This window comes from Misgurnus anguillicaudatus, chromosome 21 (genome assembly GCF_027580225.2).
Source record: "Misgurnus anguillicaudatus chromosome 21, ASM2758022v2, whole genome shotgun sequence".
Classification (NCBI taxonomy): domain Eukaryota; kingdom Metazoa; phylum Chordata; class Actinopteri; order Cypriniformes; family Cobitidae; genus Misgurnus; species Misgurnus anguillicaudatus.
Window position 1 is genome coordinate 2919794 of NC_073357.2, and position 16797 is coordinate 2936590.

Here is a 16797-nt window from a genome sequence, read left to right on the forward strand (position 1 = left end):
AGTGTATCATTTTAGACAGCATTTTCATCTGATTTTATACACTGCTGTGTTGTAATGTGTGAGGGGATTCGTAACTGAACACATGTACAGCTTAACCAAGTTTATGTACTTGAAAGTCTTTCTGGCCTTCAACAGATTTAATGCGGCCTACAATAACATGATTTAATCCCTACATGTTTAGTTGCCGCAGATGACATATTTTTGTAGGCTATCCTAGAAGTTAGCAGGACACTGTTTCCCTCTCTAAAAAGCCCATTTATTTTCATTACCATTACGTATTTGTCTTCACTTTCTTTACTTTGGCATTGTAGTGATGGGTTCTCTTATCGTAGAGGCGGGGTGGCTGATCAAAGTGGCAAGTTGGATGATGGTACTGGCGGGGTTTCTGAACGTAGTGGTGGGGTAGCTGGCCGCAATGGCGGGGTTTTTGGACGCAGTAGTGTGACCTCTGACCGTAATGGCTGACGGTAGTGGTGGGGTCTTTAGCCACAGTTGCGGGAATGTTGACTGTAGTGGTGGGGTCGCTGACCGTAGTGGCAAGGTCTCTGGCTGCAGTAGTGTGGCCTCTGACCGTAGTGGCAGGATGGCTGATGGTAGTAGTGGGGTCTTTGGCCACAGTGGCGTGTAGCAATTTTAAAGGAGGGGCTTATGATAATTACTAATTAATAATATTAATTATTAATATTTTAAAAACATTCTCCACCATCCCAATTAAGGGAAACAAACATAAGCTCAAATGTAAAGTACTTACAATGGATTGCAATCCATTATAAGTATGTGGATCAAATAAAGGTCTTGGGAGTCTGGCCAACACTCGTCCAGCGAATGTTTAGTAAGACACTATAGACTATATTAGGATATAGCTCTCTTGGCTAAAGAGATGAATATCCTAAAATTGATCCAACAGCTGTAAGAGCAGGTAGCGATACCTTTAATGATTAGTGACTCCAGATTATGAGCATGAACTACAAACAACATCATGTGTGATACAAATCAGACTTTATTGACTTACTAAACACATACTACTCTAAACATACAAACACGCACAGATACATACAGTTCAGCATTGGAAGAAGGTTTAAGTAAAGAAAAGAATAAAGCATGAAGTCAGCAGGTCAAAGCCTAAAACTAACTATCAGTTACTTAATGCGAATGCACCTTAGTTAAAAGGGGACAATGATGGGTGATGCATCAGTGAATAAGACTAAGTATGATACTTGCATGTCTTACCCATTAAAAGAAAGTGTCCTGATGTAGTTTGGTGAGGCTTCAGTTGATCTTGTCTGAAATGATTGATGAGAGAGAAACCAGCTTGATGCAGATGATCCTTGGTAAATGAAAAGACAAGGCCTAGGCCTGGCACAAACTTAGAGGTACGCTGGAAAGGTCTAGTTTCGCATCCTCATCCTAAAAGGACTCAAAATGTATCCAGAAAGAAAAACTTAAGAGATGTGTGTGCTCCACACACAAACTCAGTTAAGAACTCAGATAAGAACTCCCAACTCAGAACAACATCTTACATAAGAACTCAGAACATCTCCTGACTCCTAAGAACTCAGGGTTTGTTCTTAGGCAGGGGTCTTTAGCTGTGAAGAGGTCACACCTTAAATAGGTGTTGGACCCAATCAGAGGTCATACTGTTAGAGGGAAAGTTAACTGTCTTTGTCTTCCAACATGCTGTTTTGCATATGGAATTCAATTGGACGTTGAGGTGGAAATGTTAAAGAGTTTCTTTTTATTATGAAAAAGAGTTTCCTAAACATAAAGCATATTATCAGTCAGGAAATCAAAAATGGAACACATAGATACCAAACAAGGTCTATATATAATTTGGATTAAGTAAGTAATACTAAACATTCATTTAAACTAGTTTGGGTTAATATACAGATATAACATAAACCCCAAAAACATAATCCATGATGAGATAGAAATAGTTGATTAAGACATTTCCCTTATACATTTATAAGTGAATACATGCATGACTAAATAGAAAGTTTCTTCATATGTCTCAAAATCTCCCACATACTTTTGTGGTCATCAAACTCTAATCTTGATGTGTTGCCATAGTCACAAGAGATCTGTAAAAGCCGTTTGGGGGTAGTTTTACAGACCCCGGTGTCTAGCCTGCTTGTTGGGTGAGGGTCTGCAGTTATATTTGTGAAATAAAAGAAGTTATTGTGTGTCTGATCTGGCTCAGTCGTTACGGGCAGGAATGTTGACTGTAGTGGCAGGGTCTCTGGCCACAGTGGTGAGGTTGCTGACTGGAGAGGCGGGGTCTTCGGCCGTAGCAGCGGGGTCTCTGACTGCAATGGCGGGGTCGCTGACCATAGTGGTGGGGCTACTGACTGTAGAGGGGGAACCTGTAAAAAATTGCAAAGAACCATTAGACATATCTGTTGTGTATTGAAGTGACGTCATCGACGTCATCATGTAAGTCTGGAAAAGTAAAGTGGAAAGATAAGTTCAATCTGGTGTCCGTGTGATTCAATTCGAAACATATAACTTTAGAAAGGTTATAACATTGGCGACGAGGATGTTAATATAAGGACTAACTCGTTAGTTAAATCTGCAAGTGAGTTAGACGCGTGTCACGCAGTCGTTTTTTTCAGTTTGTTGAAAAGTTTAACGGAGATAGACGGCGTGCGTGAAAGATGGTTGGTTCCGTTCCCAAGTTAGACTGTTACAGTGATCCAGCCACGTTGGGCCCACGGTGGACAAGATGGCTAAATGCTTTTGAACTTTTTGCCGATGGAAAGGGTTTGATCCTGACTAATGATGCAAGCGATGCTACAAAACAAAGACGGAGAGCTTTGCTTTTACACCATGCTGGGACAGACGTGCAGGATATTTTCTCCACACTCGCCGACACGGGAGGGCCAACGGATTATGCGCGAGCAGTAACAGCACTGAATGCATACTTTGTGCCTCAGGTAAACACGGCATTCGCAAGACAGACATTTTATCAGCTAAAGCAGAAGACGGGACAGACCGCACAACAGTTTGTTACATGTTTAAGACAAGCGGCAAAAGATTGTGATTTTGGAGCTGATAAAGACAATCAAATAAGGGATGCTGTTTTAAGTCGGTGCAACTCTGAATACGTGCGTAGAAAATTGCTAGAGGAAGGCACGGATTTGACACTTGCTCGCACTTTAGAAATAGCTGCACAATGTGAACGTGTAGAACTGCAGATGGCGGCGATGCACATTTCTCCAGAGGCTGAAGTTAAAGAGACGGTGAGTCACGTGTCCAGAAAAGTAGCGAGAGATCAGAAAAAACGAATGCAATATAGTAAAGGAAATACAGATTCAAACAAAACCTGCTACAGATGCGGACAGACAGGCCATTTTGCAAAAGATTATAAATGTCCCGCACGTGGAAAATTATGCAGAAAGTGCAACGGAAGAGATCATTTTGCACAAATGTGTAAAACAAAGGAAAGATCGAAGCAGACAGTAAAAAGAGTTGAATCTGATGAGAAGAATCAAGAGTTTGCATTTGTTGTAAAAGAACAGCACAGCATGGACAAATTAACATTCTTAGTTGGAGGTGTCAAGCTACCCATGTTAGTTGACTCGGGTGCAACAAGCAACATAGTGGATGAAGAAACGTGGGAAATATTGAAAGGCAAAAAGATCAAGTGCAGTTCTGCTAAAACAGACAAAAAACTGTATGCATACTCATCAAGTGAACCCCTGCCAGTGAAAGGAATTTTCTGGTGTGACGTCGGAATCCGGGAACGCAGCACAAAAGCTGAGTTTACAGTTATTTGCGGGAGAGGTGAGCCACTGCTTGGAAAAGATACAGCAGTTGAATTAGGAGTGCTGAGGATTGGAGCGAATGTCGCAGTGGTGAGTGACGTGATGTCCATGATACGTCAGCAATACCCCAAATTGTTCTGTGGAGTAGGCAAACTAAACACAAAACAAATTAGTTTGCACATAGACAACACAGTGACTCCTGTTGCACAGCCCCTTAGACGTGTTCCGTTCCATCTAAGAGAGGCTGTTGAGAAAAAAATAAATGAGATGCTCCACATGGACATTATTGAGAAAGTCAATGGAGCAACCCCTTGGGTAAACCCAGTTGTCATTGTGCCCAAAGCAAACGGGGAAATAAGGATGTGTTTGGATATGAGACAAGCAAACACTGCAATCATTCGTGGGAGGTTTCCGATCCCCACGGTGGATGAACTGTTGCAAGGAATGAATGGATCAGTTGTTTTCAGCAAACTAGATCTGAAATGGGGGTATCATCAGCTGGAATTGACTCCAGAATCGAGAGACATCACAACCTTTGCCGTTCATAATGGTATATATAGGTTCAAAAGACTGGTGTTTGGAGTTTCATCAGCGAGCGAGCAGTACCAGCATGAAATAGCCACTGTTCTAGCTGGCATCGAAGGAGTGGAGAACATATCAGATGACATCATCATCCATGCACAGAACAAAGAGACTCACGAGAAAAGAATGCATGCAGTACTAAAGAGACTGGAAAGCTGCGGGTTGACTCTGAATGTAGAGAAGTGCCAGTTTAACATGGACAAATTGGTGTTTATGGGCATGCTGTTGTCAGAGAAAGGCATAGGCCCAACAGCAGAAAGGGTGAGAGCAGTCGTGGAGGCAAGAGAGCCTGAAAACGTTTCAGAGGTGAGAAGTTTTCTTGGTTTAGCCGGCTACAGTAGCCGTTTCATACCTCAGTTTGCGAGTATCTCTGAACCGCTGCGCAGACTGACAAAAAAAGATGCCAAATTTCATTTTGGAACTGAACAAAAGAAAGCATTCAAAATTCTCAAAGACAAGTTGGCCGAGGCCACAACACTGGCGTATTTTGACAAGGACGCACCAACAAAAGTCATTGCTGATGCTGGACCAAAGGGAATTGGAGCAGTACTAGTGCAGGACCAACAAGGAGGAACAGTTCCTGTCTGTTATGTGAGCAGGAGTTTGACAGAATGTGAACAAAGATATTCGCAAACAGAACGAGAAGCACTTGCCTTGGTGTGGGCGTGTGAACGATTACACCCTTACGTTTATGGACGAAAATTTGATCTGGTCACAGACCACAAAGCGTTAGAGGCAATCTATAGCCCTCGCTCAAAACCATGTGCACGAATCGAAAGGTGGGTCTTGAGACTACAGCCATACGATTTCCGGGTTATTCACATACCTGGAACACACAATATTGCGGATCCTCTGTCACGCCTGCTGGGCCCATCTGCCAAAGGTGAGAGACACACACATAAAGCAGAAGAATATGTACGCTTTATAGCTGTTTGTGCAACACCCTGTGCTCTGACCACCAAAGAAGTTGAGCGGATTTCAGCAGAGGATGTGGAATTACAGACACTGAGAACGGCCATTCAAACAGGTTGTTTCGATGACTGCCCTGCATACAGGCATATTGCAGGTGAGCTATGTGTCATTGGCCGAATAATACTCAGAGGAACAAGAATTGTTTTGCCACAGTCACTGAGAGGAAGAGCATTACAGTTGGCTCATGAGGGTCATCTGGGCGTTGTAGGAACAAAACAACACCTCAGAACAAAGGTTTGGTGGCCCGGAATGGACAGGGCTGCAGAAAGATTTGTGAGGACATGTTACGGGTGTCAGCTGGTAGCAAAACCAGATGTTCCAGAACCACTGTCACCCACAGCAATGCCTGACGGGCCATGGCAAGACTTAGCCACAGACTTGCTCGGTCCTTTTCCTGATGGACATTCGATTCTGGTTGTCGTTGACTATTACAGCAGGTATTACGAATATGCAATCCTCAAGTCCACAACGGCAGAGAAAGTGATTGACCACTTAGAAGACATTTTTAGTCGGCATGGACTTCCCTTAACAATCAGGTCAGATTGTGGACCACAGTTTAAGTCTAGTCAGTTTCAGACATTTTGTCGGGAAAACGGCATACACCATTTCAAAACTACTCCAAAGTGGGCACAGGCAAACGGAGAAGTAGAAAGACAAAATGCATCACTGATGAAACGAATACGGATTGCCCAAGCTGAGGGCCAGGACTGGAAAAGAGAGCTTCGTAAATATGTGACTATTTACAGGTCAATTCAACATGCCACAACAGGCAAAAGTCCAGCAGAACTTCTTTTTCAGAGGAAGATCAGAGGAAAGTTACCAGATATTACAACACCACACTGGGATCTTGAAGCTCGAGACAAAGATGCAGAGCAGAAAGGAAAAGCTAAGATACACACAGACAACAGACGAGGTGCTAAGTTATCAGACATAGAGGTTGGAGATCAAGTGCTTGTGAAGCAAGACAAAATAGACAAGTTCACAACAACATTTCAAAGCACACCTCACAAGGTCATACACAGAGAAGGTAACAGTGTTGTCGTTCAGTCACCCACTGGAGCAACATATGCACGGAACACAACATTTGTCAAAAAGTTTCATTCTGAGGAAATACCAGCAGTGAGTGATGAAATCAAACGTGATCAAGAGCCAAGGTATGATGTGGAGCAAAAGGGAAATGCAGATGAATTCAAGATGAACTGTGAAACAATTCAGAGAGAGGAACAGATTTCCACACCATGCAGACCTCAGCGACAAATCAAATTGCCTGAAAGGTTTAGAGACTATGTTATAGAGTGATTAATGAAATCCAAAAGTATTGACTAAGAGATGTTAAGTGGTGTTTAAAAAAAAAAAGAAGAGAGAGTTGTGTTATGGTTTAATACACTTGTTTTAGAATCACCTGTTTAAAAAAAAAAAAAAGGAAAACACTGATGTTCTATTCAGTTGTAAAAGCGACATAATGTTGCATGTGTTTTGAATATGCTGAACTGTTTGAAGTTTAAGTTGATAGAATGTAAATATGAATGAGAACTTAAGTGGGATAAGTTCATATTCAAGTAAAGGGGGGATGTTGTGTATTGAAGTGACGTCATCGACGTCATCACGTAAGTCTGGAAAAGTAAAGTGGAAAGATAAGTTCAATCTGGTGTCCGTGTGATTCAATTCGAAATATACAACTTTAGAAAGGTTATAACAATATCAATCAAAAACAATAGTGTATAATGAAAAAGTCAAATTAGTGACGCCCACATTAGTATGAGTTTAACCATATATTAAATAAACAATTACTAAAACATCATATAACCAACATTTTCTGGAGAATCAAGGTTAAATAAGTAGGTAAACAAGCTAATAATTGATAAAATGTATGAATATATGGGCCAACCTCCAACAACAGCCTCATATAGTCTCAAATCTTTGAATATTCGATTTGATTTCTACTAGAGCTTCAAAGCTCAAAAAATGGTATTTGGTACAGCTCTAGTAACAGCGTGGTAAGGGTTGTGTTTACTAGGCTTTAACTACATATAACACAGTAAATCTATAATTACTGTGGTAAAAGCATGGTAAATGCAATGTTTATTGTGCTTTAACTACAAATACCACAGCAGAAATAACTTTACTGTAATAACAGAATGATAAGGGTTGTGCTAACTAGACTTTAACTACATATAACACAGTAAATATATAGTTACTGTGGTGAAAACATGGTAAATGCAATGCTTTTTGTGCTTTAACTACTAATACCACAGCAGAAATAACTTTACTGTGGTAACAGCATGATAAGGGTTGTGTTTACTAGCCTTTAACTACATATAACATAGTAGATCTATAGTTACTGTGGTAAAAGCATGGGAAATGGAATGCTTATTGTGCTTTAACTACAAATACCACAGCAGAAATAACTTTACTGTGGTAACAGCATGGTAAGGGTTGTGTTTACTAGGCTTTAACTACATATTAACTACATAACCAGTTAATACTATAATGGAGAAGAGTGACGTATGCGCCGTTTACACTATGACGATAACTATAACTTAGGGCTGCATGATAACATGACAAATGATGCTTGTGGTTATTTTGCGCAAGCTTTTGGTCATGATTAAAAATCTCGATTACTCTTTTGATGAAGAACTTTTTTATTACACTTTACAGCCATGTATATAATATTGTGTAAAATTATAAAACTGGAATAAAAACAAAAAATTTTTTAAATAAATAATAATAATTTAGAATTATTGGAGTATGACCCCTTTTTGAGAACTAACTTATGTATTTCTGCACTTTTTGTTTTTTGCTTTGTGCATGACGATTTCATTAATTAATCATGGGGCACACATGTCATTATCATGATAAAATTACGATTAATCGTGCAGCCCTACTATAACTATATATTAGCGTCCACACTAACAAATGATAATGTAACGTTAATTGTAAACTTATGCGTTGCATTGTTACAGTCACAAAAATGGATGTAGATGAACTTCTGTTGCTTTGCGTTTTCAATGCTTTGCGTTTTTCTCCCAATTTTGACTGTAAAAGCTGGATGCGCTCTCTGAAGGTGCTCTTGTCGGTACCATGTACAGCATAAATCTTGCCAGCTTGCTCATATTTACATATAAATAATTAAGTAAAAACATCACTTTTAGACTGCTGAAGACCTGAAAAGACCTGAAATTGTTTCAGGTATTTTCATGATAATAAAGAATATTTTGAATGATTTTGTTTAACGAGTGTTGCTTTTTTTAGATGCACATTATAAACTCATAGTGATTTTAGATTAGAAAGGACCAAAACGCACAAGCTGCACATGAAACACAGAATCGGCGCCTTGCGATACAGAATCGATTTTAGACAGATATTTTTAATGGGAAATGCGATTCATCGCCACAGCCCTAGAATTCGTCACAGATTGTATTTGGCTTGGGCTGTATGTTTTAACATAAAAATCGTGAAATTGATCCCGATGATATTGTTTCTCACATCTTCATTGTTATAGTTGTGATGTGAACTCAGCTATTATCTTTACAATATTTTAAAACAATATTTAGCTATACTTATCGTCCATAGTTTAAACTGGCCCTTTGGTGGCCCACCCAGAACACAACAGCATCCACTTAGCAATGTACTAATTACACTCAGAACACCTTAGCGAACACCTTAGCAACCACCTAGCATTGCCGTAGCAACACACTAAATACTACAGAACATGGGAGGAGTGTCCTTACCGCCTTTCTGAGGGTGTACCTGTGGAGGAGCTGGTTCAGTAGCCCCACGTTAGTTTCTGCTATGTGTCTTGATACTATGTATTAAAAAATGTAAACGTTTTCCGTGCGTAAGCAAATACATTTTCTGTAGAAAATTAAAAAAATATATAGTTTTGTTTGTAAGGGTAAATAAAAAAAATGCTGGAAAGCAGTTAGAATAGTTTTCAATTGATTTTCTTTCCCTTAGCGAGGAGCCAAATGAGTCTTCCTCCATAATTACTCTAAGTCGTTTTCATTAATGCTGTTTTCCACAATGTTGGTGCAGATGTTTATGAACGTCTTCTTTCTTTTAAAAGCTTTTTATTAAATGGCAAAAGGAATGTCACATTTAGAGAAGCATCGGCTCTCTAATTACTGGTGTCCACGTTCTGACTTTCAGAAAGTAACTTCCCTGCACAAACTTTACTCTGTGCTTTACAATTAAAGAGTCAGTTTCAAATGTTCTCGTCTGACATTAGCCAAACACTAACTCAAGTAAACACTGTCAACACTCATTCTGTCTGTGTGCCACCCGCGGACCATAAACAGACTTCACTTCACTAAATCTCACACAGTTACGGCTTTGACAACACCACACACAGCTGTGGTTTCACAGAAATGTGTTAAATTTCCCCCTAAAATTAAAATTATGTTTTGCATAAATTAAATTAACAGATTTTGGACCATAACATATTTTTATGCTGACAAGTTGTAATTTGTGATTAGAAAATGAGGAAAACATATAATAAAGCTCTTACCTTGCCTGATGTCCAGCATTCCAAAATCAAGTGTATATTTGACCACATGGTAGTTATTCCAGACATAAAGCAGATTATCTCTGGGATTGTAATCCACGGCAGCAATAAACTGATAGGAGTTTGGGAAAGGGATGTCCAAGTAGCCGTCTTTGCTCAGCTCTGTGTTGTAGATGTAGTCGATTTTATTCCCAGTGGCTTCGCTGTCGTCGTCTTCGTAGACGGTTTTTATGACATACAAAATTCCACAAATCATAAAAGCGTTGGAGGCGGAGCGTTTGTCATAAGCGGTATTCCATGTTCCCTCTACCAGAAGCGTGTACGGATTCAGCTGGCTGATCACAATTCGTCCGTTGTTTTGTTCTGTGGCGTAAATCACCCAAAGACCATTTTCATCCACTGCCAAATCGATATCGGATTTCCCACCCCAGCGGTATGGATACACATCGTGGTAATTTGCACTGGCAATGATGGCCTCGCCGTATATGATGCGGGTACGCAGGTCAAACTTGACAATGTTCCGTGTCCTCTCTTTGTTGAAGAAAAGAGCCCCATCGTAAACGACGAACCCTGTGCCGTCAGCCCGATGGGGCAGTTTGTAAACTGTCGTGGGTCGACCGGCAATTAAGTCCTCTTTGCTGGAGTATTCATAGAGACTATCTGTCCGATACGGCCTCCAGGGCATGTAATAGATCTTATCGGATGCCTGCAAGGGGTCTTTACACCAAGCGCCAGCCTTGTGGTCCGATTCAATCAAATGTTCACTCTGATTAACGCCCCGCAAGAGCCCTGGGCACAAGAAAACTACAGGAAAACAGAGAGGAATCAGTGAGGACAACTTAAGACTTATCTCACAAAACCTCACCAAAAGGTCACAAAATAAAACGTGTGTCTGAATTTAGATAACCTCTTACTGGAAGTACATAACAAATGATTTCATAAAAGTTTCACAACAAAAGTTTCAGTTCCACTTTATATAAGACGGAGCACATCTTTCACTGGTCCTGCAGTTTACTTTCATCCATACAGTACTTCCACTGGTGTTATAGAGATCTCATTCATCAGACAGACTTAAAAAATTGTATTTCTCTCACCTCATACATCATTTAAGTCAACATAAATTGCTATTTACAACAGTGGTTCTCAAACTTTTTCAGCGTGTGGCCCCCCGTGTGTGCGGCGGATTCCTTTGCCCCCCCCAAAGAAAATATATGACAGAAACTATTGTAAAATTGATATTTTTTTACTGTTATACACTGGGTGCATTTTGGATAACTTTATTTTACTAAAATGTTTTCTCTAAAGTTGCTTTAACACTGTACAGTCAAGTGGAAGAAGTGCTGTTGAATTAATTGAATCATGTAGATATAATATAACAGATAGGGTGGATCTGGTGGGTCAGGGTGGGGTTGAGGTAAGGGTGAAAGTGATTGTATAAAGGTAAGGTTTGAGGTACAGGTGGGGTTGGTGGGTTGAGAGTGCAGTTAGGAATAAAAGTGGGGGCAAGGTGATTAAAGATAGGTAAAGATAGGGTTAAAGGTAAGGGTGGAGGTGGTCATATAAGGGTGGGGTTTGGGGTATGAGTGGGTTGAGGGTGCTGGAAAGAATAAGGGTGGGGATTTGGGGACCAGGGGGTTGGTGGGTAAAGAGTGCCGTTAAGGATAAGGGTGGGGTAAGGGTGAGGTTGAGGTAAAGGTGGGGTTTTGGGGTATGAGTGGGGTTGGTGGGTTCATCGTGCTGTTAGGAATAAGGGTGGGTGCATGCGTATTAAGGGTGGGGTTGAGATTAGGGTGAAGGTGGTTATAACTGATAACTGATGTCTCCAGGGCCTCTGGGCCTTTCGGCCAGCTGTCATTATTTATATAAAGTTATATAAGGGTGGGATTTTGGGTACTGATGGTGTTGGTGGGTTAAGGGTGCTTTTAGAAATAAGGGTGGGACAAGGGGATTAAGGATAATGGTGGGGTTAGGGTGAGGTTGGTGGGTTTAGGGTTCTGTTAGGAATAAAAGTGGGGTAAGGGGATTAAGTATACAGGTAGGGTAGGTGGGGTTAAGGTAAGGTTGGAGGTGGTCGTATAAGGGTGGGGTTTGGGGTATGGGTGAGATTGGTGGGATAAGGTTGCTATTAGGAATAAGGATGGGGCAAGGAGATTAAGGGTAACCGTGGGGTTGAGGATAGGGTGGTGGTCGTATAAGGGTGGAGTTTGAGGTATGGGTAGGGTTGGTGTGTTGAGGTTGCTGTTAGGAACAATGGTGGGAGCATGAGGATTAAGGGTTGTGGTAATAAATGAATGTGGCAAGGCTGGGGTTGGAAAGAATGTTTAAAGATTCCAAATTAACAGATTTTTTTAAAACACAATGATTATTATCTAGACATGACTAGCATGTCTGTGGTAGTTTTATTTTGCATCCTAGACTCTCCAAATAAGTAGCTACATAACAATAGCATAAATCGGCGTGCAAACAGATGAACATTCACAAGAGAATACCCAAATTAGGCAAATAAAGTAATTTTGACTTAAAATCGGCATTTAAAATTTTGAAAAATAAGAGTCTGCTTATTAATGACAGCTGGTCAAAAGGCCCAGAGGCCCTGAAGACATAATAATGATCTTATATTTATTACAATCTGAACATATTCCCTCCCAACGCTAAATTTAACTAGATATTGTCAATTTGTGTCATCTTGATTTATGGCGTCTGCACACACAAAACTAATATTAACAGTATTTCCCTTCATTTCAGTTCACTCTAACCAGCCAAAGACTCTGTTTCCTTTCAGGGTCTCTGCTGCACAGAAATGAATTAAACGCAATGCCTGACTACAGCGATCCCTGCACTTAAACAGATTAGTTTAGAAATATAATCTCATTCCAATTAATTTCCTGTGAGGGGTCAAATCTGTTGATACCAAAGAGATTTTGGCAGTAACCGAGCATTAGGTTTGGCTCTGTATGTCCCTATGATATGAAATGTATCATATTTATGATTGGGTAAGAGCTCAGAAGTAGTTCATTAACTATATACAGATTTTAACTTTGCTATTTGTGTTATATGAAGGTCACACTGAAAGTAAGCAGAAAGTTTTTTCTGCTTTTCAAAAACAATGTAGGCCACATGTAAATTCTATTGCTTTTTTTATAAAAAAATCCAGAAATATACTCACCCCCATGTCTTCCAAGATCATTATGGCTTACTTTGCTCAGTCGAGAAGAAATTCATTTTTTGTGGAAAACATTTCTCCACAAAAGAGAAATTTTTCTTCATATTGTGGACTTTAGTGGACCTCAAAAGTTTACAGTTTAAATGCTTCAAGGGGCTCTAAACGATCCCAACCGAGGCATAAGGGTCTTATCTAATGAAAGATCGTCATTTTCGCAAAAAAAAAAACTACTTTTAAACCACAACTTCTCATCCCTCACTAGCTTTGTGACGCGCCAGCACGACCATACGTATTACGTTATCACGTCGAAAGGTCATGTGTTACATGTAAAACGCACATGTTATAAACAATAAATTGACACAAAGACATTAATTTGTATAATTTCACATACAACATCTGAAAACCACTAACTTAGAAAACTAATTAATCGAAGCAGAAAGGTGGTGTAAGATTCAGCTTCGAGCAGCGTGCATGCGTTTTATAGACGTTCTTATGTTCGGTTTCTCGTCACAATGAAGTTCAAAAATACTATCATCGTAATGATGTCATCTAAAACGCTGACAGCTCATTGGCCGGACTATTGATTGGGCTTTACTGGGTGTTTTAAATGAGAATTAGATTATGAATATCATTACCGTTAAAGTGCTAACGGGGGTTTGCGAGCACTTATCTGATACAATGATGCTATAAAATCCAATTACCAGCCAGATGAAAAAGGATACAAGCTATTAATAGATTTGAATAGAGGTACGTGCCGAGCATGTTAGCACGCTCATACGGTTTCAACAATTACTGATTCAATACTTGACATTTGTTGGTGGTGCCAGATGGTATTTACAGTAGAGTGCTTAATGTAATTAACTTTACGCATTCGTTCTCAAACATCTTTGTTTTAAATATCAGCCTGCATTTTACTGTCCAATAAAATAGTCAGTAGACTACACAAATAAAATAGTCAGTAAATTTAAAGTAGCTTCCAAACACAAAGTTTCTCTGCGGGACCAGGAGAAGAGCATTAAAACACGGATGAAGGAGGAATGAGGGGGATAGCCCATCACCCCAACACATGAATCCACTCGCACACTTTACACATTCAGACACTTGTGTAAGACATTTTAAACATGATCTGGATTTGAAGTCATAGCTTGACTGGTAAGAGCACACACGTGTTGTAAATGCAGGAGATAAAACTGTGCGAGTGCACTGCAACAAAAGGACTAGGGCTGAAAAACGATTAATCGTGACTAATCGTTTGCAGAAAAACGTCTTTGTTTACATTATATATGTGTGTGTGTAATGTGTATAATAATTATGTATACATAAATACACACACATGTATGTAAATATATAAATGATAAACACATGTAAATATGTATTTAGTATATACTTGCATCTGTGTGTATTTATAGTGTATATACAAAATTATTTTGCACACTACACATACATATATGGTGTATATGATTCTGCAAACGATAAGTGGCGATTAATCGTTTTACAGGCCTAAAAATGACTTTACACGGGGTTAAAGAAAAACATATTTACCTTTCAGATCCACCTCTATTTTAAGCATGGAGAAAAAAACACAGAGAGAAAACAAGAGCAATGAATTAATAATTCAACGTGTGATTCAGTGCAGCCTCAGTTATACAGCATCTGCTTGTACACTGTAAAAAATACTTTGCTGCCTTAATTTTTTTTGTTGAATCAACTTACTATTATTTATTTTGACTAGAGATGAGTTGTTATAACTACAGGTGAGTTGTTATAACTTTTAAAATTAAGTGGACTTTTCTCAACTATATTTTATAAGTTGTGACAACTCATCTCTGTTGACATGACTTGTAAATCTGAGTTGATTTAACAAAAAAATTTAAGGCAGCAAAGTATTTTTTACAGTGTACTGTACATTACAATAACACAAGAAATCATGTCTATAATCAGCAAATCTTCCAACAGAGGCCTGTAAACATACAGAATAACTCAAATCACTGTAGAAATAAAGTGCGTTAAAGGAGACTGGAAAACTGTGAAAACCATTTCAATAAAACACAACAACTTTCAAACAATCAATGTGTTAATCATGTGTAGGGACTCACAATTTATTCCTATACAACTGGCATGATATAAAATTAGGGCTGTCAAAAGATAAATCACAATTAATCAGATACAAAATAAAAGCTTTTGCATTACATATATTGTTTTTTACTTTTAGTATTTTTTAAGTTTTAACTCATCTGCTTCGTTTTTTAAGTTTAACTTTTTTATTCTCATTTAAATTAGCTAGATCTGCCCTTGTCTCTGAGTAAGTGAGACTAGCTGGTGTAAAGGTAAAGCTTACACTGGAATACTGAATCTCCTGCACAGGTATTCCTACAGGTAGATGAATGCAGCCCTCCAGTCGCACAACTGATACAGAAGAGCAAATCTATCACAGTCAAACGCTATCATTAGCTATCTGGCAATGTACTCATTTTGACAAAGTGCTGCTCTTGGATGGTTTATCACAGAGCTATGCTCACAGTAACCAAAGTCATCATATAAACTTTCTCTTTCTTGCACACACACACACATGTGCACGCAGACAGAAGATAGAAGTGAATACTGCAGGTTCAAATGAAGGAGAGAGATCTAACTGTGGAAAAAAGAAGTTGTGAAACAAAGCACAGGTCAAGATTTTTCATACAGGTGTTTCCACAAAGCTGCAGAAAAAAAAACATTAATTAGTTATGACTTATGGACATATAATAGATGGACACTTACTGTACGGCACGCACTCATACTGGACTTCAAGGTATTTGTAGGTTCCGGGACAGGGGTCAGGAAAAGCTTCTGGTCCGGCCACTACAACACACTGTGTCCTGTTATTACACCTGAAAACATACCAAACAGAGATTTGTAGTGCTGTTTGCAAGCATAAATTACGGCTAGATCTGAATAAACCTGACAGATAAATCAATCTGAATAAAGGAGGAACCAGAGATATATCTACACAGAGACTAAAATATCATTGAGACTTGATGGTCTTTATATTGGAACACCCTAGTATAGCACCTACTTTACTAGCACCTAGTATAGCACCCCAGTATATCACATTTTCTGCAGAAAATCTACTTCATTTACACCCTGACTTTTATGTAAACATTAGGGGTACATTGAAATGGACTGATGCATCAAATCAATGTGATGCATCGATCCCACATGTAAAATATCGATGTGACTTATCTTTATTTTGATACTCTCAACACGTTCACATTTTTTTGGGGGGGTATAATATTCACGAATATTCAACAATCATAGATGAATCTTCCATGAGGTTTAGGGCCAATCCCATTTCTATGTCTTACCCCTTCCCCTTACCCCTACCCCTTAGTTTTGCACGTTCACGTGAGAGTAAGGGCTATCCCAATTCTCGTTTTGATCAAGGGGTAGGGCTAAGGGCAAGTGGTAGATACCCCTTAAAACCAAGAATTTCCGCGAGCTTACTTGAAACCAAGGGGTACCCAGAATACACTGCGCAACCGGCAAAAATGGCGGCCAGAGCGTCCAGAGAGTCCCATAAATGTTAGTATTTTCGGCTTAATAATTAATTTAAAAATTACTAACGTCTTGTTTTGTGCTCTACACAATCCTGTTCATATATATTTGAATTATGTTCTTAATTTAAATGTTTTAAAATTTCGCTAGTTTGCTACGCTAACGTTACGTTGCTGATTTGCACAACATTCCCGTATTTCTCTAACTAGCCATGAATGGACTGCATGCTTGTCTACAGTTTTAACTGGCAGCCAGCAAACGACGATGTATGATGACGTAAC

The 16797-nt window shown here is 39.3% G+C and overlaps 1 protein-coding gene across 2 annotated transcripts in view; it reads right to left on the bottom strand.

Moving 5' to 3' along the window:
• Positions 1–982: 982 nt before the first annotated feature.
• Positions 983–16797, bottom strand: part of LOC141352856 (adhesion G protein-coupled receptor L3-like) — a 36881-nt gene continuing 21066 nt past the window's right edge. Inside the window, exons 4-7 of one of the 2 annotated variants that reach the window (XM_073858901.1) lie at positions 15743–15852; positions 14525–14539; positions 9823–10623; positions 983–2360 (exon numbers count right to left, since the gene is read on the bottom strand). In XM_073858901.1, coding sequence (XP_073715002.1) covers positions 2194–2360; positions 9823–10623; positions 14525–14539; positions 15743–15852 — 1093 coding nt within the window. In that variant the 3' untranslated portion in view covers positions 983–2193. The remainder of the gene's footprint in view (positions 2361–9822; positions 10624–14524; positions 14540–15742; positions 15853–16797) is intronic. The other variant, XM_073858902.1, reaches the window with a different exon arrangement.